The 27557-nt window shown below is 42.3% G+C and overlaps 1 protein-coding gene across 4 annotated transcripts in view; it reads right to left on the reverse strand.

The window, feature by feature from the left end:
- The window catches only part of LNPK (lunapark, ER junction formation factor), an 81373-nt gene that overhangs the window by 41695 nt on the left and 12121 nt on the right, over positions 1–27557 (reverse strand). For 2 of the 4 annotated variants that reach the window (XM_060257004.1, XM_060257002.1), the window contains exons 2-6: positions 26517–26605; positions 22840–22884; positions 17085–17272; positions 11561–11619; positions 4608–4648 (exon numbers count right to left, since the gene is read on the reverse strand). In XM_060257004.1, coding sequence (XP_060112987.1) covers positions 4608–4648; positions 11561–11619; positions 17085–17272; positions 22840–22884; positions 26517–26543 — 360 coding nt within the window. In that variant the 5' untranslated portion in view covers positions 26544–26605. Of the gene's footprint in view, positions 1–4607; positions 4649–11560; positions 11620–17084; positions 17273–22839; positions 22885–26516; positions 26618–27557 lie in introns of those variants that run through there. The other 2 variants (XM_060257005.1, XM_060257003.1) reach the window with 2 other exon arrangements.

Here is a 27557-nt window from a genome sequence, read left to right on the forward strand (position 1 = left end):
TATAGCCATAGCCCTAGTGGAATGCGCACACAGTGGCCCTGGCAAGGGACGTTTCACCAACAGGTAGCAGAGTCCAATGGCCTCCGTGATCCACTTAGAAAGTCTCTGCGCAGAGATCTTGAAACCCAACCTAGGGGCTGCATAGGAGACAAACAGATTGGGATCCTTTCAAAACAGCTTGATGCGATGCACGAAAAACAACAGCGCCCTCTTAACGTCTAGGGCATGCAAACACCTCTCTTCTGCTGAAGAAGGAGAAGGGTAAAATGTAGGCAGAAACACCTCCAGATTGAGGTGGAAACTGGACACCACTTTATGGAGGAACGAGATGTCCGGGGCCAATGATACCCTATCATCATGGAATGAGATGCATGGAGCATCACACCGCAGAGCCACCAATTCACCTGCCCGCCTGACCGTTGCGATGGCCACTAAGAAGGCAGTCTTCCAGGTAAGAAGATGCAGTGGGCAGGTAGCCAAGGGTTCAAAGGGCTGCCTCGATAGCCATTCTAGGACCAATGGCAGATCCCAAGCAGGAGGAGGAATCTTAGACAACAGGTGGAGCCGCAGAAGACCTTTCAGGAAACACTTTGTATGCTGGTGTGTGAAAACCGATGCACCATCCACCGGATCATGATGAGCCGAGATTGCAGCCAGATACACTCTAATCAAGGAGTGATGGAGCCCAGCATCCACAAGAGTCAGTAGGAACTCAAACACAAGCTCCAGACTAGCATTACGGACACTGATGCCCTTGTCCCCCAGAAATGTTAGGAACTTAGACCACTTTCCCTCATAGGAGCAGCGAGTTGACAGCTTTCTACTGTTCAACATCACATGCTTCACTCTGTCTGAGAATTCCGGAAGCTGACCCACCAAGCCGTCAGTTTGAGATGAGGGATGTTGTGGTGAAGCAGGTGACCTCCTTGAGCCAATAGAAGATATGGCTCCGAAGGAAACTTGTGGTGACACCCTCCTGCCACGGCCAGGAGGATAGGGAACCAGTTCTGTCTCAGCCACCACGGAGCAATCAGAATGCACTCTGGGTGCTCCCAGGCCAATTTATGAAACACTCTGGTGAGAAGAGGTATGGGCAGAAACAAGTAAAGAAACTTGTTCACCACGGGAGTAGAAGACCATCTCCCAGGGACCTTGGGTCTATTCCTCCTCTGGAACAGAATTGCTCGCATTTCTGATTGATTGCCATGGCAAACATGTCTATCCTGGGATGACCTCAGTCCAGGAAGAGGGGTTCGAGTTATATCCAGTTCACCTCCCATTCATGATGGGAAACCTCCCCCCTGCTCAAGGAGTCCGCTTGCACACTGAGTTCCCCCGGCAGGTGGGTGGCTTCAACAAAGGTGTGGGTTGCTATGCAGGCTTCCCAAAGCTGCATCGCCAGCGCACACAGTTTCTTGGACAAAGTTCCCCTTTGATGATTTATATAGCTTACAGATGTCATGTTGTCTGACATAACAGCCACAGTCTGACAGCTGATCAGGGGTAGGAATGACCTGAGGGCTAAGTGAACTGCCATGAGCTCTAAGAAATTGATATGATGGTGTGCCATTGACGGGGGCCATGGGCTGCCTATGCAGAGATCCTCTAGGTGCGCCCCCCATCCCCACAGCGAGGCATCTGTTGTCACCCTGACTGAAGGGAGCGGAACATGAAATGGTGTCCCTTCGCAGAGACTGGATTTCACCCTCTACCAGTCCAGAGAGCGGAGTGCCACCAAAGGAATTTGAAGGATCTTGGACGAGAGGTCGCTCACAGGGTTGTACTCCTTGATGAACGAAAGCTGAAGGATTCGTATCTGCAATCTCACGAACCTCAAGACATTGGTAGTAGCCACCATGAGGCCCATGAGACATTGGATCTGCAGAACTGAAGCGCATCTCACCATTTGAAGGTGCTGAACCAGAAAGATTATATCTAGCGCCCGCGACTCTGGAAGGAACGCTAGATGCCACGTAGTGTCCAGAATCACTCCTATAAACTGAACTCTTCTCGCTGGAACCAAGTGAGACTTCTTCACATTCACCAGAAGCACTAGTTCGCTCAGGAGGTTGAGAATCACTTGCAGATGAGCTGGTAGAGAAGCTTCGGACACTGCAACCACCAACCAATCGTCGATATAAGGAAAAAGGATGATACCCTGGAGACGAAGGTAAGCCACCATGACTACCATGGTCTTTGTGAAAACCCTGGGGGCAGTGGAGAGTCCAAAGGGGAGCACCTGGTATTGGAAATGGTTCGTCCCAATGGCAAAACGAAGAAATCTCCTGTGACTGGAGAGGATGCTGATATGGAAATAGGCATCCTTCAGGTCCAGGGTAGCCATCTAATCCCCTTTGTTGATGAGCGGAAGAATGCTCTGCAGAGTTAGCATTCTGAACTTTTGATAAGCGATGAATTTGTTCAGTCCCCTCAGATCCATAATCGGACGAAGTCCCCTGTCCCGCTTGGGAACTGTGAAGTATCTAGAATAAAAACCCTGACCCCTGAGATGGTCAGGAACGGGTTCTATCACTTGCCTGCTGAGAAGATTTTGAACTTCTTCCAGTAGTACAGCTGTTGGGTGTGTGATCACCAATCTGGAATGAGCAGGGAGCTGAACAAATTCTATCACGTAACCCTCCTCTATGATGGACAAGACCCACTTGTCGGTGGTAATCTGCCGCCATGCTTGCAGAAACCTGCGGAGGCGGGTAGGCCCAGAGGAGGGGGGAGTGGGGAAGGGGGAGTGCCAAAGACAAAGTCCCTGTTTGGGGTTCCTGGTGTTCTTACGACTTTCCCGCGTGAGAGAAGGAAGAAAACTTGGCTTTGCCTCCTGAAGTGAAAGAGCTCTTGGCGTCATGCTGTCCCACACGCGGCTTCCACTATCTATCATGGGATTTGGTCTGGTAGGGCTTCTTAGGCCATTGCTTGGACCAGGGACGACGCCTGCTGGAGCGAGAGGAAGAAGCAGGTACCCCCAGGTTACGTGATATCTTAATACTCTTGTCCATTTCTTGTAGGACTACATCAGTAGTGGAGCTAAAGAGACCCTCTCCTTCAAAGGGGAGATCCTCAACCCAGGATCTAGTGTCTATCTGGAGGGCAGTGGCGCAAAGCCAGGAGTGACGACGTAAGGTGATGGCAGAGGTAAGTGTCTTAGCTGCAGTGTCTTTGCTCCACGATATGTTTTAAGGTCCATAGCTGCTGTTTTGATAGTAGTACTCCCTCCTTCTGGGTCTTCTTGGCCAGGGTACGTTTATCCTCAGGCAGGGCAGCCAAAAGCAGTGAAACCGATCAGGCTGAGGCATCAGCAGCATTTTCAGCATCAAACAGTCCTTCGGCTGGGAAGCGTTTAGGTCCGATGCCAAACTTGGATCGCTGCCTTCCTTCAAGGTGGACTTCGAGGATGCCAACCGCTGTATAAGGTCAATCTCCTGATCGGAGCCGGAAAGAGAGATGTGCTGAGCATTCGTCGGACCCAAGGGGTTTTTCAGTTGGATTGGTGAGGCAAGAATCTTTTCCGGAGGCCCTCCTGAAATGATCGCCGGGTCTTTCGGTGGCAGAGAAGTGGTCTGCTGATCTTGGTGCCTCTTCTTCTCCTTCTTATGCTTCTTGGACTCAGTGGAACGAGAGTCCTGATCCCCTCTGGCCTTTTTGGCCGGAGTCGAGGGTTCTGACTGGGATACCGAGCCCACACACTTGTGGGGCAGTTGGCTTCCTGGAGTGGCTGAGTCAGTTGGCTCGTTATCGAGGCCTGAACCGATGTCGATGCTGGAGTTGCCACCGAAGTGCTGGTTGACCCCGATGTCAACAGCTGCGATGCGAGAGCCAATTTCAGCAGCGCCGCTGATAGCCTTGCCGCTCAGTTTTTCCTGGTTTGCTTAGAAAATTTCAAGCAATGATGGCAGGATTCCACTTGGTGACCTTCCCCAAGACACAGCAAACAGAGGGACTGTCTGTCAGGAGGAGGGATCTTGCTCCCACACTGAAGGCACCGCTTGAAAAACCCCCAACGCTTTTCCATAGACAAGGAATGAAGGGGGGAACCCCGAAAGGATAGCAACAAACAGTTCTTTTTTTTCAGTATGAAGGACAAAGAAAACAAGGAGAAACCAGAGAAAAAAAGGGTAAGTAAAACTACCGACCGGAGCAACTACGAACATGTCTGTCCGACGCAGTGGTAAAGAAGGAACTGGCAGGATAGCCGCGCCCACCGGGTGAGCATGCACACTGGGACTGTTGTGCATGCCCACTGAGGTCAGGCTGAGAAAAATCCCAGACTTTGGAATTATCGATCGGGGATCGGCACTGGCGCTTCATCCCATGAGTGTGCAGCACAGAGACTATGAAGAAGATCTAGGAGCTCCCTCTTAACACTTGCTGTAGCAGAAATTATAAGCTTAGAAGAGTATGATATCACTGCATTCTCACAGTCACAGTAGTAGTATGCTGCTGCAGTGAATATACTAGAGATAATCAGAGTAAGCCATCAGCTGAACCAGACGAATGGAAGTCCCACTGAAGACAACACTATAGTTAAAAATTGTGAGAAAGAAATAATGGTGAGATAGTATAGAAAAAAATTATTGACTTGCTTCTACACTTACTATTTTTTTCTTCTGAGACTTTAGATCTTCTAAGGCTTCATCTAGAAGAGAAAATTTAAATAAATGGCTTAGTATGTCAAAGAAAAGATATCTACATATCGATAGACAAATATTCACACTTGGAATCTGGGTATTAGATATTTTTTCCCATTTGGTGGTCAAGCTTCTAGAAGAATGAGCAAGTTCTCTGTCTTTCAGCTTGCTTAATGGAGGAGTAAGTCATATCATTACTCAAAATTAGCTGAACATTTTACTGCAAATAAATGTAATGAATTATACACGTTTTATTTTTATACAATCTTTGATTAATCAAGCTTCTATTGGAACTGAAATAGTTGTGTACCTCATCATAAAACAAGTGGGATGAAAAACCTCACACAAATGGATATGAAGCTGTTGATACAGATGGCTTCACTTTTTTAAAAAAAGTGTTCAGCAAAAATTTAGATAAGATGAGCTTTAAAAATCAATCCTAAATTTAGCATGTTATCATAGACTCAACCTTGCAATGTTTTCAGGTTAATGACATTTTGCTGAAGAATCTATTGCTAGTCAAAAAGTAATTTCCACTAATATGAAAATGAAGGGGCACTATTATAGTCTATGTAAAAATGCCATAAAAGCTTTGTTCAGCCTATTGGAAAGAGAGAGAAGAATAAAAATGTAATTCATGTGGGATTTTCATGGAAATCAATATAAACAGTTTAGAAAAATCAATATATAAGCAACTCTCAAATAAGTTATAATTGTCTTCCAAATCCTTTGGACAGGGTGGGCATCAATTTTGTACAGGGCCCTTATATAGGCAGTATTAAATATGAAGTTGTTTAAGAATAGCGAAGGCTAGCATTACTGACTTCTGAAGGTCCCACAAACACAGATTATTGCAAGTTCAGACACACAAACCCACAGCCAATCCCCACAAATATCATGTTGAGCTCTTTGAAGAATGGGCAAGATATAAACAAACTTCTGAAAACACTTCTAAAAATGTGCAAGTGTCTATGACTGAACATCAGGGCCGGATTAACAACTAGGCCAAGTAGGCCTTTAGGGGGCCCAGGCTGGCTCACCCCCCGTTTTCCCCCTGGTTACAGCCCTCCCAGCCTGCATGCACAGCTAGCAATTGAGTCACTCTTTGTCTTGCCCACTGCGGCTGCTGCTGGCATTGTCACCAAGTTTGCCTCTCTCTGCGCCTCTCCCCCGTAACTCTGTCAAAGGGGTTTTTGAGAAGATGGCTGCAGTGGAGGCTGCAGAGCACTGGGGGGTGCTCTGACTCTCAGATAATTTGCGAGGGGCCTCCCAAGATTTTGACTGCCTAGGGGCCTCCACAGGGTTTAATCCGGCACTGCTGAACATGTATCAGAACCTCAACAGATTTCCACCATAAGCTACTGGCACAGGACAGGTTCTGTAAGTATTAACTCACAATCATGGTTTGCATTTTTTCCCTAAGGCAGCTATGCTCCTCCTGTGGGTAGATTCTCCTTCAGAAAAACCAACCAACCAACCAACCAACCAACCAACCAACCAACCAACCAACCAACCAACCGAACCCCAGCCAGCAATGATCTTTTCTCCTATCCCCTTTAAACAGTCTTATCAGTGAGCATGGAATGGGGGAAAAGCATATCCCTGATTAATCTTATTTCTTCAAGGGCGGGGTGGGGGGGAGAGAGCCATTTAGAAGTTATGCTTAATAGCAAATTCCTTGGTGCCATGGTAACACTTTTTGACAACATCCATTCTCTCCTTCCTTTTAAATTCTGCTGAAACAAGGATGCTGCAGTTAATTTTTTTTTTGTTCTGACATTACTAGGCAGCCATTAAGACTCATTTCTACCTGTCAGCTCACTTTCCTCTCCCATAAATGTGATCTGCCAACAAGCCAACAAAATTAAAATAATACGCTCTCATTTTAGCCCATATGACTCTAAACTGATCCCTTCTCTTGAGGTACAAGCATCTCACAGAAGAACAACGCCAAATATTCTACAACGAAGAGGGGTGGGGGGCAGAGAAGCCTTCAGCTTGCAGTAGGCTAGCCTAGTGCATCCTGATTAATCAATCTGCCCAGAAATCCCTGTTGACTCTCCCTTCTTCTCACCTCATACATCCTGCCTCTACCACATACTGGACCTTTGTTCCACCTGCCTAGTGACATGTCCCTCCTGAAGCCATATGCCAAATCCGCCCACCCCCCTTGGTATTTTAGAAGGGCTTTCAAGACAAGACTTATGTGAAGGGCTTTATTACACTATGCTGGGCAATAGATATTGGGCTGGGCTTGCTAATTCAGGTTTTTTATTGCTCTTTTGTTCTGTTTTTATATGACTATCTGCTTTTTTAAAGCATGCTGTTAGCAGACTTTAGGTACTGACTGAAAGGTAGGATAGGCATAAATCCCAGACTAAGCTCTTCAAATTATTTCATTTGATCTGAGGGTTTTTAAAAATAAAGTTAGACTGTGATGCATTAGTTCAAAATGCTCTAAGTAAAGATTTAACAAGCGTCCCTATGTGGTATTTAGATGCATTTTTTTAAGCTTATAGTTCAGTTAAATCTCTCTCACCAACCTAACCCACCCTAAGGGCCAATGGTAGCGTGTCACAGTATGTACATAGTAAAAAAAAATAATTTGCAGGTAGAGTAATGAGACAAAAACAACAACAAAACATTTCTTAATTAATTTAGTGCCTTTTGTCCTGGGGTTTCTTCAAGGAAGTGTACATAATTCTCATCTCCTTCATTTTACCTTCCAAGCTACCCTGAAAAGTAGGTCAGATTGGAAGAGTGACTAGCTTAAGGTTACTCCAGCAAGCTTGCAAGGCAAAGTGGGGATATAAACCCGGATCTCCCAGCTCGCAGCCTGCCACCTTAACCACTCCGGTTCTCTTTTTTTTCTCTTTTGTTCCACCCCAAAGAAAATCAGCTAGGCAGATCACTGCCACTGTCCATTGGCTTCCAATACATGATTGCATTATTTTTCAATAGTTCAATTCAACAGAAGATTGAAAACAAGAACAGTTTATCTTATAAGGGGACTGCCTGCCTTTTATTAATAGGGTTCAGCTGAGAATAGTTATGGTTGCCCTAGACCTGAATGCCACTCTACAGGGATAATAAAATTCTGCAGCTTATGAACAGTACTCTTAATGCCTATGAACAAACATGAGCAACTACAAAAAGATACCCAGTTTAATATGCTTAAAAGTCACACACAAGTAAATAAAATCCAGGTTCTGTCTCTGTATACAAAGTGGTGGAGGTGACATACCATTAAGTAGACAATTGAAATAAAGAAACGTAATACATATCCAGCTATCTTCCCAAGCTTCTAGAGCAGAGGTGGCCAACGGTAGCTCTGCAGATGTTTTTTTTTGCCTACAACTCCCATCAGCCTCAGCCATTGGCCATGCTGGCTGGGGCTGATGGGAGTTGTAGGCAAAAAAACATCTAGAGAACTACCATTGGCCACCCGTTCTAGAGTAGACAAACTTATCCCCGATTAATGATCTGGATAGGTATTTTAGTTATGTCATTTGTTGTCCACCTTTCTCACTGAGATTCAAGGTGGATTTACACAGCATGAGTCAATATTATCAACGGCTAGCACATCCAAACAAACAATGAAATACCATTTAGATTGCAGAACTTTCAAAACAAGCAGAAAATCTGATTCACAGCCAAAACAAATACCGATTTTGCACACAGCTTACCCTGCGGTCATGCTCCTCTTATCTGTGCAGCGTCGTTGCATTTCCCACTATCTGCACCAGAGTTACAGGAAGTATCGCGGCTTTTGCATAGCAAACGTCAACGGCTAAAACCCAGTTTACATTTGCTACGTGAAAGCCGTGACACTTCCTGTAACTCCAGCACAGATAGTAGGAAATCCGACGGATGCTGCGCAGAGAAGAGGAACATGACCGCGGGGTAAGCTGTGTGTGAAATCAGTCAAAGCATAAGCATTTAAACTGCACATGTTCAGCAATGCGGAAATTACCTTGTAGGAGCATACTTAGGACAAGGGACAATACACAGAAGTATAGTCTGCAATCCCTAGCCTTTTAACAAAGTATCTTTCTGGAATCATTTCCTTACAGAACAGGCCCTATACCTGTGTAAAAAAAAAAGCCCTCCTGAATAATTCAGCTGATTTTGCATAGTTTGTGCAAAGCTAGGAGTCTTCTTAGCCTCACCTGTGAAAAGCTGAGACTTACGTAACTACCCAGTGACAGAATGTTACAGACTTGTCCTTTAAGTCACATTCCATGGCTGAATAGTTCCCAAGTAGTAAGCTGTGAGGTTCCTGTGTCTCAGAATAGCATGTCAAATTGGCCAAGTGCCAACGGGTCTGTTTTAGAACTTTCCCATTCTCCTTGGGATACTGCTCTCAGGTAGGCTTACCACCACTAGAGATCCTTCATGGATGTGCCCCCTTTTTCCTTTCTGGCCACCTCTGGCCATTAGGTAAGGAGTGTGCATATGGAAGTGAAAGAGCTCCAGCTTCCCTTCATCCCTCCCCCCCCCCTTTTCTCCTGAAACTAGCACCAACAGCCTAGGGGCACCAAAAAAGATCTTCTCAAAAAGATTAGAAATCCCAATAAACCCCAAGAGTATGGGTTTAACAAGCAATTGGGGAACAGTCTACCAAGCAGATAAAATACCAGTGAAACAACAGAAAAAGGACAGGTCATGGACTCTCTAGTGTGGAGGCTCCCTTCCTAAACAAATCAGAACTTGGGATACAGGTTCAAAATTTCCCTCCATTGCTCTTGACCAACTGCTTCAAAAACATAAATTAAAGTTTTGAGTACTGCACCAAAAGGGTCCTGAGTGCAAGCTAATGTTGGGTGCAAAGGGGAGAGGGGTCTGGAATGACTTATCAGGGTAGTTGATAGTCTGTCCCAAATAAAACTATTGGCCAGTGGATTCCAGGAATGCAGCTTGGGAATCTTATTTCACCATTCCAACAGGTAAACCATGTGTTATTCTAAAGCATATCCTTTCATAACACATTAATCTTCATGTTACACACAAAAGAAAATTAAGGAATCAATACCATTCCACTATCTTATGGAAAGGGTTGCCATTATAATTAGTATCTGCTTTTTCATATTTCAACCAATGCTATCTACAATTAATTTTAAGTGTAACACTCATAGGGCTGGATGCAAAGAACCAGCAGCAGGTGCTTGCCAGTGCTGGTATTTCCGTTCTCCCTCTTCCTTCAGCAACATCCAAGAACACTGAAAGCCCTGGAGATATAGGATCCCCAGGGGTTTGCAGTAAGGAGGGCAGCTGGGCAAACATATATGAACATATGAAGCTGCCTTATACTGAATCAGACCCTTGGTCCATCAAAGTCAGTATTGTCTTCTCAGACTGGCAGCGGCTCTCCAGGGTCTCAGGCTGAGGTTTTTCACACCTATTTGCCTGGACCCTTTTTTGGAGATGCCAAGGATTGAACCTGGGACCTTCTGCTTCCCAAGCAGATGCTCTACCACTGAGCCACCGTCCCTCCCTTAAAACTTTGGTCCATCAAAGTCAGTATTGTCTTCTCAGACTGGCAGCGGCTCTCCAGGGTCTCAAGCTGAGGTTTTTCACACCTATTTGCCTGGACCCTTTTTTGGAGATGCCGGGGATTGAACCTGGGACCTTCCGCTTCCCAAGCAGATGCTCTACCACTGAGCCACCATCCCTCCCCAAACGCATCACATTTTTTTCTTCTAGCAACACCTCCTGCATCTAGAGTCGCACTTTTGGGTGGGAACAGAAAGACTGGCGGTGTTTTTGCCCAGTGCCCTCTCTTCACTGCAGTCCACTAGGCTTTATGACTTTATTGCCCATGTGGATCCCACAACATTCAACATAAGTTTACAGAACAAAGTTTGAGTCCAGCGGCATAATTCCAACAAAGACCAACAAAATTTAATTCTGGGTATAAGCCTTCGTGTGCCCAGAATAAAACTCTGTTGGTCTTAAAGGTGCCACTGAACTCATACTTTGTTCTGTTGCTTCAGACCAACATGGCTACCCACCTGAATCTATAAACTTTACAGAGTAATTTAAAAAATTAAGGAAGGAAGACGCAGCAAAGATGAGCATTCTTTCTTTCATGGTTTGTTCAATACATCCTTTAATCCTTTTACCCCTTCCATATTCATTGCTCACAATTAACCTGAATTCTAATAAAAGTATAAGCACTTTCAGGGATTTAGACAAGTTGGTTTCCTGTCCTTCAAGATCCGTTGCTTAAAATGTACAAATATTTCACCAAACTCCCTCCAACACCAGATATAGCAGAAGGAACACAAGCGTAACATAATTTGGCACAAAGTTTCTTTTGTCAGGCATACATTACATCAACTTAGCTATCTGTCAGATCTTAAACTGCTATACTGAGGGCAAGAAAGGTAGCCAAACTATCATGCATGTGCCAAGACTATCAAGCCTGCTGGCATATAATGTACCAAACAAAAGAGGGGAACTCAGGACAGCAACCAGGGAACTAACATATTAAGAGGCCACATTCAGCCTGAGGGTTGCCAGTTGCTGCCCTCTACTTCATAAATTAGAATAACACCTAATTCCCTTTTTCCATATGGGGTATTTATCAAAATATAAATGACTATAATTACACATCTTACCCCATTATCAATTGTCTTATGTAACCAAATATTCTTTATCTTGTTGTCACTTCAGTATTCAGCATTAGGACACATTTTAAGTACCTTAGAATTAATCCATTCATCTTTACAAGATTCATTTTCCATCGTGTAGCTGAGTAGAAAGCTAAATAAGCTCCCTGAAGTCTTAAAGAGTAAAATCTTACCACGAGATGATCATCTTCAACATCTTTGTCAGAAGGCAACTCAACAATGTAATGCAAATAGTCTTTTGTTCAGGCTTACATAAACTACAAAAATTATATAGAAGAAGACACTTACTGTTCCTCTCTGTTCTTTTAGAAAAGAAGAAAATTAGGAGAGTTCTTATAGTCCAGACTCTGGTGGGAAAAAATATTTCAGTATTAAAATTTAGGCAAGTGAAAATTGAACAGCTTTATAGTTCTTCACAATGGATAGAACCAACATTCTTTTAATTACCATGTTTAAGAATAAACAAGCTGACCTTTATATGGATGATGGAAGTTGCATAATGGGGACCATACACAAATATGGTGCCAATCTTTATTTATTTTATTTTTATTTAATTTTATTACATTTGTATCCCACCCTCTCCTGACTTATGACTTTATTCAGTCTACTTATTCAGAGGACCTCCCAGGTATGAAGAAAAATAGAAATGTGGCTATTATAAAAAAAGGGGGGGGGGGGCACAGCCCAACAAAGACTGAATGCACTCCAGATGGAACACCATGAGTAGAACAACAGCTGGACATCAGTAAAAACAAAGGGGCGGGGGGAATCAGCTTTGTAAAATATCTGAGATCTCACAGAATCCTGCAGGGTGAGATGAGAGGTAGTTCCAATTGTCTCTCCCCGCCCCCCACAATTTCTTGTGCCCTTCAGCTTGTAGATCCTACTGTGAAACTCCATTATGATCATCACTCTCAGAAAACAACTATTGCTGCAAGTCCAGCCTCACTGACACTTTAGTTCCACATGTCAACTCCACATCTCCTTAAATATTTGCTAAATGTGTTCATCATATGCACCACTAAACTTTTGAGGAAAGAATATTCAGATCACCAAAAAAAAAAAAAACCAACATATTATGGAGAAGTCCTATTGAGGGTAAACAAACTGTTGACTGAAATCCATTAGCTGACCATACTCCTGCCTAAGTATTCATAGAATAAAGGTTATTTGCCTTCAAGGATGGATTGCACTACATTCTCATCTTCATTTGTGGTAGTGTGGACCATTGCTATGGTCATCAGCACTTCCAGGCAAGCAGCCAGGACCGGATCCTGGCTGTTTTTTGAGGGGGGGGAATTAAAAAATGATGGGCCCATAGAATAGAATGGACTCCATACCCAATTTGGCACCCCCCCTCTGTTGGCGCCCAGGGCAAGCACCCCCCTCTGCCCCCCCCCCCAGATCCGGCCCTGCAAACAGCAGCTATGTCCTTTCCCTGTGCAAACATCTTTCTGAAAAGGCAAAAGCACAATGGAGGATTCTCTGCTATCCCAACTGCCTACATCAGACTGGGGGTTCTGGCAGAAGAAAACATCTCCCGTCCCTGTGTGTGCATCTCCTTCAGAGGGAGAGGTCAGCGTAGCTCTTGATTGCAACTGTCCTCAGTTGCCCTGGCACTTGGGGGCATGTTGTTAAGGAAAAAAAGAGAGCTCAAAGAGGTGCACAAAAAATAGTAGCTATCAGGTGCACACACAGACCAACCTTATCTCAGACTTAAGGGCTTTCGGATACCCTGTGCCCCTTCTAAGCATAGCAGATGCCGTTCCATTACTACATTTAAAATCTCAAAATAAATTTTTCAACAATCCTAGGCATCTTGTTACACTTCTGAACTGTTCTTAGATTTGGAAAATGGTTGTTAGTAGACTTGAGCCCTCCCAAGGTCCCTTGAAGGGGGGTGGGGGAAGAGAAAATCTATATATCTAATTCCCAACTGTGCCCCCCTATATGATACTTATTTTCCACAGATATGGGGCACATTGAGGGTAAAGAGATTTTTCTGCACACTTGGGGCATGCCACAGGTGTGCAGAAAAATCTGATTTTTTTTAAACACAGGGGTGTTTAAATCCCCCCAAAATTAAAGTAGTGGATGGCAGTAGGACAAGGGAGTTGTGCTGTGTTCAGAAGCAATGGTGGCACAGCTCAAAGAGCGCTGCTGGCAGCTGCTTGGACACAGCTGCTGCGGCAGAAGATGCTAGCTCCTGCTCCGGGCCTGGATGCAGTCTGAAGGGAAGGGAAGATGCCTCAGTGAGCTCACCCAGAGTAGTTCCAGGTGAGCCACTGAGAGGGGAAGGAATGAAGCCTCAGCAAATCCCCACCTGGAGTGGCTCTGGAAGAGCCACCAAGAGCAGGAAGGGGGGAAGGATGCCTCATTGAGCCTATCCAGAGTAGTTCCAGACAAGCTGCTAAGAGAGGGAACACAGGGGAGGAAGTCTTGGCAAGCCCATCTGGAGCAGATCCAAACAAGCCACCAAGAACAGGGGTGAGGAAGTCAGTAGGTCTGGCAGCTGCAGGGGAGCCTGGGGAGAAAGTGTGTGTGGGAGATCAGATTGTTCCCTCCCCACCAGCACTGTGGATGGGCCCCTCTTGTCCCTCTTAATATCCGAGAGTATGCATACTCAGCTCCTACATTTTTTCCTTCACAATGTGACTTCTAAACACTTCCTAGCTTTTCAGCTTGTCAAGACTTCTTTTGAATTGTCATGCCCACATCTAAACAGAGTACTTTAAGAGAAGCCTTGGCAATGCTAGGGAGAACACTAATAACTTTTGGAGTTTGAGAAAGAATGTTCCTGTTGAAAGAATCCCAGAATTGCAAGACACAACCAATGTTCCCTCTAAGCTGTGGAGTCTTGTGATCAAAAATTCTACTTTGTGAGCTACTGACATTAAAGTTGTGAGCTACTGCATAAATGAGTTTGCTCTAGGGCCATTTTTCCTGAGATAAGACAAAAATGTGTGAGCTGGAGGCTAAAGAATTGTGAGCTAGCTCACACTAACAGCTTAGAGGGAACACTCGACACAACTATGCAGCATGTCAGTGAAGAGGCCGAAGCATTTCAGCCTGGGTTTTTTTTGCTCCTCATTTCTTGGTGTTTCCTCACGAAACACATATGAACATAAGAACATATGAAGCTGCCTTATACTGAATCAGACCTTTGGTCCATCAAAGTCAGTATTGTCTTCTCAGACTGGCAGCGGCTCTCCAGGGTCTCAAGCTTAGGTTTTTCACACCTATTTGCCTGGACCTTTTTTTTTGGAGATGCCAGGAATTGAACCTGGGACCTTCTGCTGCCCAAGCAGATGCTCTACCACTGAGCCACCGTCCCTCCCCACAGAAATGAGATTTCAGCTTACACACAACTTGCTGTGCACAAAAGGCAATTGATGCAGTATATAAAACCTGTAACAAATTTGTTCTTGGTAAAACAAATGATGGATCTGTTCGCCGTGAGAATGACTTCAGGGCACATTTAGACTTTTGCCATATTATTCTATTGTTTGGCCATTTGACCACTTCATCATGAACAAAACAGCAACAATGACTGCATCAACCCTTTTTGTAACTGTTATGGAATTGTTAGCTTTTAAATTATTTGTAATTAACACTTATTTTAAATCTTTGTTAACAGCCTTGAGAACTTTTACTTCAGAGGCAGTTTATAAATATTGTAAATAAAAATAATGTGGGTATTCTGCAAAAATTTGAGCCAGAAAATCTTCTAATGAACTAGTAATTGACTTGTAATTTGTAAACTAAACTAAAATACAGCAGGATAATTTTGCTATATGCCTATCTCAACAGGTTTTTTTCCATTTGCCAAAAGTAACTGACCTGTTGGATAAAGAAAAAACAAAGAAACTGAGAGAAATGTTTAATGTGTGCTGCAAGTTCATGCATGCATCCATCCTAGAGATACTCACCCGAATACAGCTAACAACATTTCTGAATGGACAGTTAAAGTGGTTTTACTACCATTTATTATGTCAACAGCTTTCTCACACAATGCTTGTTTTATATTGGAAAAAATTTTGCCCTCTCTCTGCTAATATGCCCAAAAGGTGTTTTGATTTGTCCCTGACATACAGCACAAATTGACCAACAAAAAACAGGAATACTGTTATATAGATTAGGAGTAACAAGATCTTTAATCCAAACAAATACTCACAACCTTTCTAACAGTTTTATTCTATGAACAGCAATGCAACTTTTAGGTTTAGGTTTACTGGATTTATATCCTGCCCTTCCCACCAAAGCACGCTCAGGGTGGCTCACAATTTATAATAAAACAACAATAAAAACATTTAAACTAAAAAATTAAATTAAAACAGCTTGGAGCTAACTTCAGTACAATTTAAAGATGGCATCCAGTAGTCTTAAAACATCCATTCAGATCTAACACCTCGGCGGTGGTCGTCTTTTCAGTTAAATGCTAGCTTTTGAACATATATGACACATATTGATGAAAAGGTTTAAGAATTTACTTCAGGGAATCACTGTATGACACCTTCTTTTGGATATGTATTTTATAAGCTTTTTACAAAGCAATCAAGTAAGTACTGAAGTTCAACTGTACTAAAGTACAAGCTATTCTTAACCATTTATTTAAATATCTAACAATTGTGCATAATAAGTTGTTGAAAAATCCTTGAGTAACTAGTCAAACATTTTAGACTTTTTAAAAAAGCAATCTAATCTGCCTTTATTTTCTTAAATCCACAAACAGTGATGTGATTTGAAGAAAAAACAGAGTATGCCAATTTAAATGCATGTATCCTGTAAAGTATTCAACCTATTCCTGAAAGCCAGCCCCACTTTTCCAGCATCAGCAATGCAATCAGACATTTGGGAAACAATCCAAAGCAACGATATTCTAGTGAACCACTGCAGACTAGGAAAGGCAGATATTACTTAAGGCTAGAGAATCTCTATAGCTAGTAGCAGAGGGCACCAGATGCAGATTTGCCTTTTGACCAAAAGCAAGGACAAGCTGGCAGCTACTTGCTTTTCCCTCCTGTCAGAGTAAAAAAAGAAATGTCTGGGGAGAGAGAAAGGATGCACTGTTTGCAAAAAAGGGTTTCAGTTTAGTGTTCTGATACACTTGTGGGCACCTATCTTAGAATTTCAGTTCCCCACTCCCACATCACAGTCATCCAGGGAAGTAGTACTGAATTCAGAAGAATGCAAAACAGAGCAGACAAATGGTAGAAATGTCCCATTAGATGTTTTCACTAGCAGTATGATACTTTAACGTCTTATTTCTTCAGAGAATTCATATCCCATCCTTCAATGTAAGAGCCCTCAAAGAGCTTTACAAAACAAACAAAATGAAAGAAAATAAAAAACATACTAAAATTATACAAATACATAGTACTAGCAAAGAACATAACATAGACATAAGGAAGATGTAGCAAAACCATGTTAACAGGATCTTGAAGACCATTAGAAACATAAGATGATGAATTTTTTCTGGTACCTAAACATTAGCAGTGACTTGTTCTCTCTAAGCTGAGTTAGTGTGAGCTAGCTCACGGGGTTTTTAGCAACCTTTTCCATTTAGAAAGCTGCTCTTAAGTTTCCTCCAGTTAATGAGATTTAAAAAGCAAAAGAATGTCTTGCATGTCTCTTTCAAATAGAACATCAACTTTGTTTCCAGAGATATTTTTCTAAACAAACCTTTCAAGTAACACCTGCAAATTATGACGACACTCAAACTGCCAATGCACATACCCAACTGCCTTACTGCAATTCACTTTACAATTTCTCTACATAAACAGGAGAAAAATTAAATACTAGCTTTACTTACATAACTGGAAATGCAAACAGTGGAAGTGTCATAATCAACCTTGCTGTCCAGTCATCAGGAAGATACCAAAAGTAGATAATCAGACAAGTAATAAGATAAAGAATGGACGAATAGAGAAGTAGTCTTCCAACCCATAGTTTCTGCTGCCTTTGATTTTTCTCTCTGAACTCTTCAAGTGCTTGGATATCCTGTAAATGAAAAATGCAATCTTTTTGATAAAAGCATAGCACATTTGCAGGATTTAATCATTTGTGCGGAGATTTTATTCTTGAACACGTCATCTGAAGATATAACTACTGAATAATATCCTTGACATTCTTGAAGTTAACCTGCTGAACAATGCACTGTATGCCCTGTGAACTGTGCCACTATATATGTAGCTCCCTATGCCAGCAGGAGTAGGACGGTAGCAAGAGACAAAAGAAACAGCAAAGAAATAATCACCTACTGTTTTTTACTATTCTTATGTTCAGGACAACCCAATATGTTATTATATTATGTTTGAAGCAATTATATTTAGAAAAGCAATGCTAGCTGTGGGTAGTTCTACCAGCTTATTAACTGGAAAATGAGTATGCCTTAATCATTGGCTCTGTGTAGTTACTAGTATGTATTCTTCCCCTAATCCCAAATTTGGAAGCCATTTCCCCTAACATTAAAGCAACATTCACCTGGTTAATATTTATGAGATGTGAAACAGGCTGAAGAACAGCCATCACATGATGAATTACCCCTAGGTGATGAAGACACGAAACCTTTCATAAACTGCAAGAGATTTCCCTCCTTCCTTTTAGACACTGAATGTGCCACAAATGATTCAAATAAGTTTAGATGGCCAGGCAAGCAAGAGAACAAAAAACTAACAACTTTTTTTGCACTTGCCAATGTTATTTTATTATTATTATTTGTTTATTTATATTCCACCCATTCCCCCGTGTGGGGGCTCAGAGCGGAGTACGTCAAAATAGTAATAAAATCACAATAAAAATACAATATCATAATAAAACCAAATACAACATTCAGTAAAGTGCAACAGGATGCTTCAGCAAGATGACATAACAGAACAATATAGCAGGATGATACTACAGAATGGCAAATTGGTACTACAGACTAGCACAAAAATAGTACCACAATACAGTAGTACAGTAGGGGGGGAGGCCAACCGATCAAATTGTTAGATGCCCACTGCCTCATCCAAAAACCTGGCGTAACAGCTCCATTTTACAGGCCCTACAAAGGCCAACAAGCCAGGTAGGGCCCGGATCTCCATAGGGAGCTAATTCCACCAGGGCCTGGCCCTAGTAGAGGCAAGACGGACATCTCTTGGGCCGGGGACTATCAGAAGATCTTGGGAGGCCGAACGAAGCGACCTCCAGGAGGTATATGGGATATGCAATACTTATGCAGTACTAATGTTACTTTTGTACTTTTAAATGTTATTGTCACTGTGTGAAGAAATCTGGAATGTTTTAACTGTGTCTACATTCGTTCATAGGTTTAGTGTTGATTAGTGATACCTGACCGTTTCTGGGTACTTGACAAAACATTGTTGCTGATGAATACTGAGACCATGCAATCCTGCTATCTGCTTGTTCTTTAACAAGTGGCATGTATTCAGACTCAACGTTGTCAGAAGTCATTCTATCATCACTGGTTTTTACAATTCTATTCATAGTTTTATTACCCATTGAAAAATATTTTACTATATTGATTTGAGATCTTCCTGTACATCATTCTATTAGCAAATTAAATGCACGGGGCTTTTTTTGTAGAAAGCCCAGCAGGTACTCACTTGCATATTAGACCACACCCCTGCCGCCAAACCAGCCAGAACTGCCTTCCTGCTCAATAAAAGGCCCATAAATTTTTAAACAATTCTATTTGCTCCCAGTCTTGATGAGCTACACTCACATTGCTGCCCAGGGGGGGGGTTGTAGAAAAAGCCCAGCAGGATGGCACGGATATCTTTGGTACCAAAATCCCCCTTCCAACAGCTTGTTTTGGAGGCATGAGATAAGAAAATCCCTTTATAGAGTGTGGATGGAAATTAAGAAATTTTATTCTTATACCCCATTATGGGTCTCACCAATTGAGGCTCATACCCATCCCAACCTTTATGATTGGAACAAATTAATTGATTACCAAAGCTTATTAGATAAACAAAACAATTTAAGAATGGAAGAAATGACTCCAATAGATTGGTGGCTGAAGTGTCAAATACAATCTTGTTATCAAAAAGATAAAGAAAGAGGATTCCCTAAGAAATTGAATGACCTTGACCAAATTATCCAGACAGATCAAAAATTAATTTCTAAAATATATGAATGGCTATTGAGAGAAAAAATGCAGGAAGAGGTGGTCAAAGAATCATGGATAAAATGGCTAAGAGACATTGATCTCAATATTAGCTTAGATGACTGGGAGAAAATCTGGAAACGGAATGTAAAGTTAACCTTGCCGGCCCTGTACAAAGAAAACTTATACAAAATGATTTATCGCTGGTACCTAACACCTGACCGTTTAGCTAAAATATATCCCAGTTATTCCAACAAATGCTGGAAATGCAAAAAGACCAAAGGCTCACTAATTCATATTTGGTGGAGATGTGAGCATGCTAAAAAATACTGGGCATTAATTAATACTTGGGCCCAAAAAATTCTAAAAGTCAAGGTACCTCATTCACCAGAACTATATCTTCTAAATGTGTGCAAAGAAGATTTTCCACTTAAAACAATTAAGATATTAATGTATATTGTTACCACCGCGAGAATATTAGTTGCTAAATATTGGAAAGTACCCCAAACCCCCTCCAGGGAAGAATTTATGGTTAAACTTATTGAGGCTGCAGAATTAGATGTTATGACTACTAGAATAAGAAATGGGAATTTGTTAAAATGTAAAGAGAGCTGGGAACCAATTTACTGTTGGGTTAAAAGTAAAGGACTGACATGGGAATAATAGAAAAGGAAACAGTTCATCTCTGATCACCCCCGGGGTGACTGAGAGTATGCAAGGGAGGTGGAGGGAAGTGTGATGTGTGAGTTGTATGATATGTTTATGTTTTGCTTTTTTCTCTTTGTGTTTTTGTGTATTGGTTGTTTTTTGTTTATTTCCACTTGGGTGTAATAAACTTAAAATTCTGATAAAAAAAAAGAAAAGAAAAAGAAAAAGCCCAGCAGGAACATTTGCATATTAAGCCACACCTCCTGATGCCAAGCCAGCCAGAACTGCGTTCCTGTTTTAAAAAAAGCCCTGTTGCTGCCTCTTTCACTTTTCATATGCACATCCTTCATACGTGCCATGGTAAAGGACTGTGACTTTCTTACCTATATAACAGGGGTGGCCAACAGTAGCTCTCCAGATTTTTTTTTGCCTACAACTCCCATCAGCCTCAGCCATTGACCATGCTGGCTGGGGCTGATGGGAGTTGTAGGCAAAAAAAATTTGGAGAGCTACCATTGGCCACCCCGCTATATAAGAAGAGTCATAGTCTGACTATATTATAATCTTTGCACATCAATCCGAGAATTAGACCTTATCTAATAATATTCTAGAGGAAAATACACTAAGAACCAGCCCTTGGTTATGACTCAAAGAAATAAATATGCACGACAAACAGCTGCACCACAAACCACAACTTCACTGTCTGCTGCAGTAGTGTTTACTGCCAAATGAACAAATTAAAAGAATTACACTTCTTTGGCATGGGAAACTAATGGTGCCATCAGGCTGGACTCTGGGGAGAAGTCCACAATCCCAGCCCACATGCTTAGCAGGGAGTCCTCAAAAGCAGGCTGCAGAATCACATCTGAAGTATGCATTTCCATCTAAAAGGAGGCCCTCAAAGTCCAATAAATCCAGAATCTAAAATTACCTAACTGCACTACTGCTGGGAACTGCTGCTACAGAAACAGCATGCACAGGTCAAGATACCATGCAACGCTCTCCCACACACTCATAATTTTCATGGAATTACAATCATTATCTATAATTATATGCACTCTTAAACGTACACTGCAAACCCCATCATCTATATATATATTTTTATATATATATATATATATATATATATATATATATATCGTATATACTCGAGTATAAGCCGACCCGAATATAAGCCGAGGCTTCTAATTTTACCCCAAAAATCTGGGAAAACTTATTGACTCGAGTATAAGCCGAGTGTGGGAAATGCAGCAGAGACTTTTCGGAACTGAAAGCAAGCACTCTAGACATGTGCATGAACCGAGGGTCTGATTCAGTATAAGGCAGCTTCATATGTTCATATGTTCTCCGTTTACGCAGCCAACACAGTGGCGGAGTTGCCTTTGAAAAGGGGGGGAGAAAGACTGAGTACTCTTTTGAACCTGAGTAACTAATCCGGAGTGCAAAATTTGTCTGAATTTACAACGTTAGCTCAAATCTTAGCGGCGGCGCGGAGAAAGAAATGGAAACTAACCCCCCCCCCCGGTTTCCTTGCCCCACCCCCGTAGTCACCTCTCCTGGAAGCTCCGCACCAGCAGCCACACGATGAGCGGCAGATTCTTGCGCTCGTTGTAGGTGGGCAGCAGCACCGAGTACTTGTCCCGTGAGGCTGCCATGACGGCGGCGGCCCTCGGAGAGGAGACGGTGTTTGCGTGTCAACCAGCCAAGCGGGCCTTTTGCCTCAGCGCCCGCGACGGAAACGGAAGAGGCGAGGCCCACCTTGTGAAGCTTCTTTCGGATCCATAATTAATACCTTCTTTTCTCCCCCCCTTTCAATTTGAGGGAAGAAGCAGCCGCTGAGGCGATGTCTGAGCGCGCGGGAAAGAAGGCGCGCCTCTCAGAGGCCGACGGCTCGAGCGCGGCCTCTGAGGAGATCATCATTTCCTCTCCTCTCCCCCTCCGCACAGAACTGAGCCGGCTGGAGATCGAGCGCTACTCGCGGCAGCTGGTGCTCCCGGAGACCGGTGTGCGCAGGCAGCTGCTGCTCTCCGCCTGCTCCGTGCTGGTGGTGGGCTGCGGCGGCCAGGGCTGCCTGCTGGCGCTGTACTTGGTGGCGGCCGGCGTGGGCCGCTTGGGCCTGGTAGACCACGACGTGGTGGAGCTGAACAACCTCCACAGGCAGGTCCTGCACCGCGAGAGCCGTCTGGGCCGCTCCAAAGCCGGGTCGGCGGCCGCCGCTTTGAGGGAGCTCAACTCCACGGTGGAGTGCGTGCCCTCCCCCTACACCACTGACTCGAGTATAAGCCGAGGAGGGGGTTTTTCTGCCCAAAATTTGCTTAGAAAAACTCGGCTTATACTCGAGTATATACGGTGTGTGTGTGTGTGTGTGTGTATATATATATATATATATATATATATAATGAGTGTGTGTGTGTATATATATATATATATATATTTGAGAAGACACTACTGAACTTAAAAATGATAATGTAACTATTTGCCACTCCATAATACAACCAGCCTCTGATGGAAATAAGATGATCTCTATTTCAGACACCTTTAAATTTGTTGAAAAAGCAGCCACAGGTCTGTGTGATCTAGACTGCAAAGGTCAGCTACCTTAACCCTTCCCCCTACACCATGAAAAACTGCCCCCAAAAAACTGTTAGCTAAGGTATAAAGGAAATAGGCTGCCAAAAGTGACTGCTTTTACAGAAAAAAAATATACAGTGTCTCATCTAGCTGGGCCCTTAATTTAGTGTTATCAAGTGTCCAGTTCCAAGTACAAAATATAACTGCCAATATTTTAGAATCAATAGAAGATGAAACATACCTTATCAATTTTTTCCAAAACTTCTACCGTGGAAGGCTTTGCCTGCTTACAAGGGAGAAGAAAGTAGTATGAAAATCTACCCTGAACAGCTGTAGTTAAAAAAACACAGACCTCAGCTCTATTTACCAACCACAAATTTGCGCATACAGTCAATCTGTTACCTCTCTCTCAAAATGAAACATTTTAAGTAGTTCAGTGAATAGAAGTCTGTTGGAAGTGGAACTGATCTTGACAAGGAGAAGGCTGGAGGTTAAGTGCATGTAGGAAAGGAGGGACTACCAGTGGAAACAAAGCTGAAAGTGAAACTGAACTGCAAACCTGTGCAAACCTGTAGAAAAGTGGGGGTGATAATTCCTGTGTTCTGTTCCAAGCCAGTGCCTGTCAGCCTTAGCTGCCTAGCTGATAAAGAACAATGGAAATTGAATCCAGGTAAGGTGGTGGTGATAACTGGTCAATAAGGCTGTGAGATCCCTTTTTTTATGGATACAGTTACCTCTGGCTGATTCTGTAAAGAGTATAGGAGCTTGCTAGATCCTGCCTTTCAGACAAGGAGATAGTTTATTACACTAACTAAAAGCACATTATCTGCATGCAAATTGTCCGTGTCTCTAGACTCAGCTGATCTGGCCACACTAATCTGTACTAAAATATCCTTGAAGACAGATTATTGTGGCACAGTCTACATGGAGTTGACTTTGAAGATAATTTGGCATTCTTCAGTTAGTACTGTTGTGGCTTATTTACTAAATCAGCCAGAAGCTATATTATATACCAGAGCTGGTCATTGCGCTGACTTCCTGTCAGTTTCTGGTTCAATTCAAGCTGCTGGTTTTGACCTATTAGGCAGTTTATGGCCCAGGGCCCATGCATCCTCAGAACCACCTCTCCCAATATATCTCCAAGTGAGAACTTTGTTCATCAGCAGCTTTTGACACCATCGATTATGGTATTCTTCTGCAGCAGAAAAGATCAAGAGACTAGTAATACCTTAAAAACTAACAACATTTGTGGCAGGGTGTGAGTTTTCATGAGTCACTGCTCACTTCTTCAGATACTCAAAGAGTGTTAAGGTGCTACTGGACTCTTGCAGTTTTCTATTGTTACAGACAAACACAGCTACCTCAATTGATATTCTTCTGGATTGCCTTTCCAGGCTGAGATTAGGAGACACTGTTTTACAGTTGTTCCAGTCCTACCTGGAGAGGTTTCATTAGATGGTACTGGATACTGCTGATCAGCCTCTTGGCCTTTAGCATCCTGCAAAGTTCCTGCTTCTCTCCTATTACCTTTAACATCTACATGAAATCAATGGGTGAGATCATCTGGAGATTTGGATTGGTTTGCATAAACACGTGGATGACATTCAGTTCTATCTTGTGCTTCCAGCTGATCCCATGGAGACTGTAGAAACCCTGAACCACTGCCTAGAAGGCAGTTTCAGAGCGGATGTAGGCCAATAAACTGAAACTTAATCCTGACAAGATGGAAGTGTTACTGGTGAGCACAAGGTCTGACCTTGGATTTAAGGTGTCACCTGTTCTAGATGGGGTTGCACTCCCCTTGAAGAAGTAGCTCTGTGGCCTGGAGATGCTACTGCAGAAGGAGGAGGTGTCAGCTGCAATCACGAGTGCCTTTCACTTGCTTCAACAAGTTAGCCAGTTGCAGCCTTCCCTGGGTAGAAAAGATCTGGCCTCTGTGGAGCATGCCCTGATTACATCTAGATTAGATTTCTGCAGTGTGCTCTATTGGGGACTGCCCTTGAAAAGAGTCTGGAAACCTCAGTTGGCCCAAAATGATGCAACCAGGACAGTAAATTGACTGGACTGCAGGGACCATATCATTCCGGTCTTGGCCCATCTACACTGGCTCCCAATCTGTTTCCAGGCACAATTCAAGGTGCTGATGTTCATCTTTGAAGCCCTATATGGTTTGGGATCAACATACTTTGATCCCAAACCATATAGGCCTCCACCCTTATGAACCTACTTGACTACTGCAGTCATCATCTTTCAAAAGAAAGGCAAGGGGGGAAATGTATTTAAATAAATAAATATGTCTATGTGCTACCATATTAACTTTTCACTTTATTTTCCCTTCTTTATGAGATCATTAAGGAATGGACTCCTCTGAGTTCCTGGGGGGGGGGGGGGGTAGTTCTTCCTTAATGTGTGGCCAATGCAGTGTTGTGGAAAATATACTAAGCCAGGGAAATTAAAGTTCAAATCCCTGTTCAGTCAGGAAGCTCACTGGGTGGCCTTTGACAAATCATCAGTGTCTCTCAGCCTAACCTACTCCTTAGGGCTGCTGCAAAGATAAACTCTCATGGCACCATGACCTGAGCAACTAGATAAACAAATGGACTGATAATAATGATCACATTTTTTCCTTAACTTGGCACACACATAGCAGTGTATGAAGGACACCTAATTCCTATGTAGATGGGACTACATGGAAGTTATGAAACTTGCTCACAAGGAAAATAACACAAATATCCTTCATATATAAAATATATCTGCAGACCAATTACATTAGTTAACTACAGAGTCAATAAGAAGCTTGCTGCAACATATGGTTTCATACAAAATGAACTTCTATATGTTACTGATAAAACTTCAGCATTCAAACACTGTTCATAAAAAGAAAGCATTTATCTTTAACTAAGCAACACACACATAGCTTTTGCCTAAATTACATTTCAGAACTCAATACTAAAAAGAACTGAGGAACAAACTACCTTTCAGAACACGTCTAAAGCTGTATTTATTCAATGCTAGCTTATGCAAAACTCACAAAAATGCAACTACCCCAATCCAGGAAAAATCAATAATCAGTAAATCCCAACAAACCCAGAAGAGATAGTGATCATAACTAACATGAGCTGGAATAAGGCCGTGGAAGTGAGTAAGTAGCTCTTCTAATACAAGCCTCTCTCCCTCCACTGCCATCTGTAACATGGGGATAATATTGACCTGTTTTACTAGGCTGCTACATGCATTATCAGTGTGATATGATACACTGTGAGAATGTGCAAGCATACAGAGGGATATACCCTGAGCACCTGTATAAAGTCTAAGCTTATTATTGATGCAAAAATAATAAAAGTGATCTATTGTAGATGTGTCTGCCATCAACTGAAAGCCTGTGTGTTACATCACTCCAAAAGCTACTTTTCAGATTTAACAAAATAAGCTTATTTACAACCCAGTCACTGAGAAAACAACTACACTCAGCAGGATTTATGTTTGAAAATACTTTTTCTGAGACAATAAGCAGCTATTTGATCAGGGTTTGGCTGCTGGACAACATGCTTTTCTAGAACATTTGCCCACAGCAACTCCTTCCAGTAGAACTGGCCATAACCCAAAACTGTGCCAAGCATCAATGAGCCCATTGATTTTGATGGGCTCCTGTATACTTAGCACCATGTTGGATTTTGATCACTATGCTTAAGGAGGGACAGCCAAACTTGTGCCATCAGAAAATATATTCTGTAATTTGAAAATCTTATCTCCAACTAAAATCATTATGAAGACCCTATTTAGCAATAATATATTAACTAGAATATACTAAACAATTTCAGTGCCTTAGCCAGGAAATTTATTAGAAATAGCACTTGGGACATGATTTTTCTTGTAATATAAAAAAATGTGCACCAATAGTTCAGAAGATTTACTTACCCGCCACTTAGAAAAGATTCCACCCATTTCTATATTGTGGAGGCAGGATGTGTTGGTGACTTATAACAATCTCGTAGTGGAATTCACAGCTAGAAGTAAAGCATTTGTTTTTAATTAAAAATATGCCTACAGTGTAATCCAAGAGACATTAAGACATTGCAAATGACATTCTAGGCATCCAAATTATTACATGACTCACACAGGCTACTGTTGCCAAATTCTTCATCATTTCCAACTCTAAACATGAACTCTGGCATGTTGCTATTCTAATTGTGTGGCATCCTTTTTATGTGCAGATTAAAGAAAGAAAAAGCTATTTTTTAAAAAGACTCTCTCCACCCTGAAGCCTTAGAATACCAATTGACTGTAGGAGCTAAATAAAGCTCTTTAAATTCTTTAAATAAGTCTAGGCAGGTGGAAGACAGCAAATCTACTAACAGGTACATGTGAATAGCAATTGCAGATTTAAAATGCAACATCTAAAAAACGGTTGTCTGTGAACTTGTTATATTCAAAAGACCAGGCATGAAAACCAGGAGGAAGTTTTAGAGATGCAGAGTTTAATTTTTTTAAAAAAATCCTTATCTGTACAGAATTATAGCAACAGCTAAATTTAATTTGTTTCTCCAATTTCTTCTTTTTTTGCCTACCCAATCTACTGTAAAGCGTTGATTAGATAAACATGTGGTTAAAACAATGGCCTTTTATTTTTCATAAGCCACTTCAACCAAGTGCTGGGGAAATGGCATATTGAAATGATTATATTAAATATTTAATCCATTTATAGCCCACTTGTCTTCTGTTATAAAACTTGAAGCATCATGCCTGCCTTCCAAAATATTATGCAAGAACAGCAATATGAATTTTACTGAGCATTTCACAGAAGTACTACAAACGTATCATTGGTTTTAAAAGTACCACTGGATTTGACCTTTGCTCTGCTACTTCAGACCAACATGGCTACCCACCTGAAGCTATCTACAAAGGTATTGTTGAAACGGAAGTTCTTCATTACCTACTGTACAGTGTGAGATACTAATT

The sequence above is a fragment of the Heteronotia binoei genome, chromosome 16 (assembly GCF_032191835.1).
Source record: "Heteronotia binoei isolate CCM8104 ecotype False Entrance Well chromosome 16, APGP_CSIRO_Hbin_v1, whole genome shotgun sequence".
In the NCBI taxonomy this organism is placed as follows: Eukaryota; Metazoa; Chordata; class Lepidosauria; order Squamata; family Gekkonidae; genus Heteronotia; species Heteronotia binoei.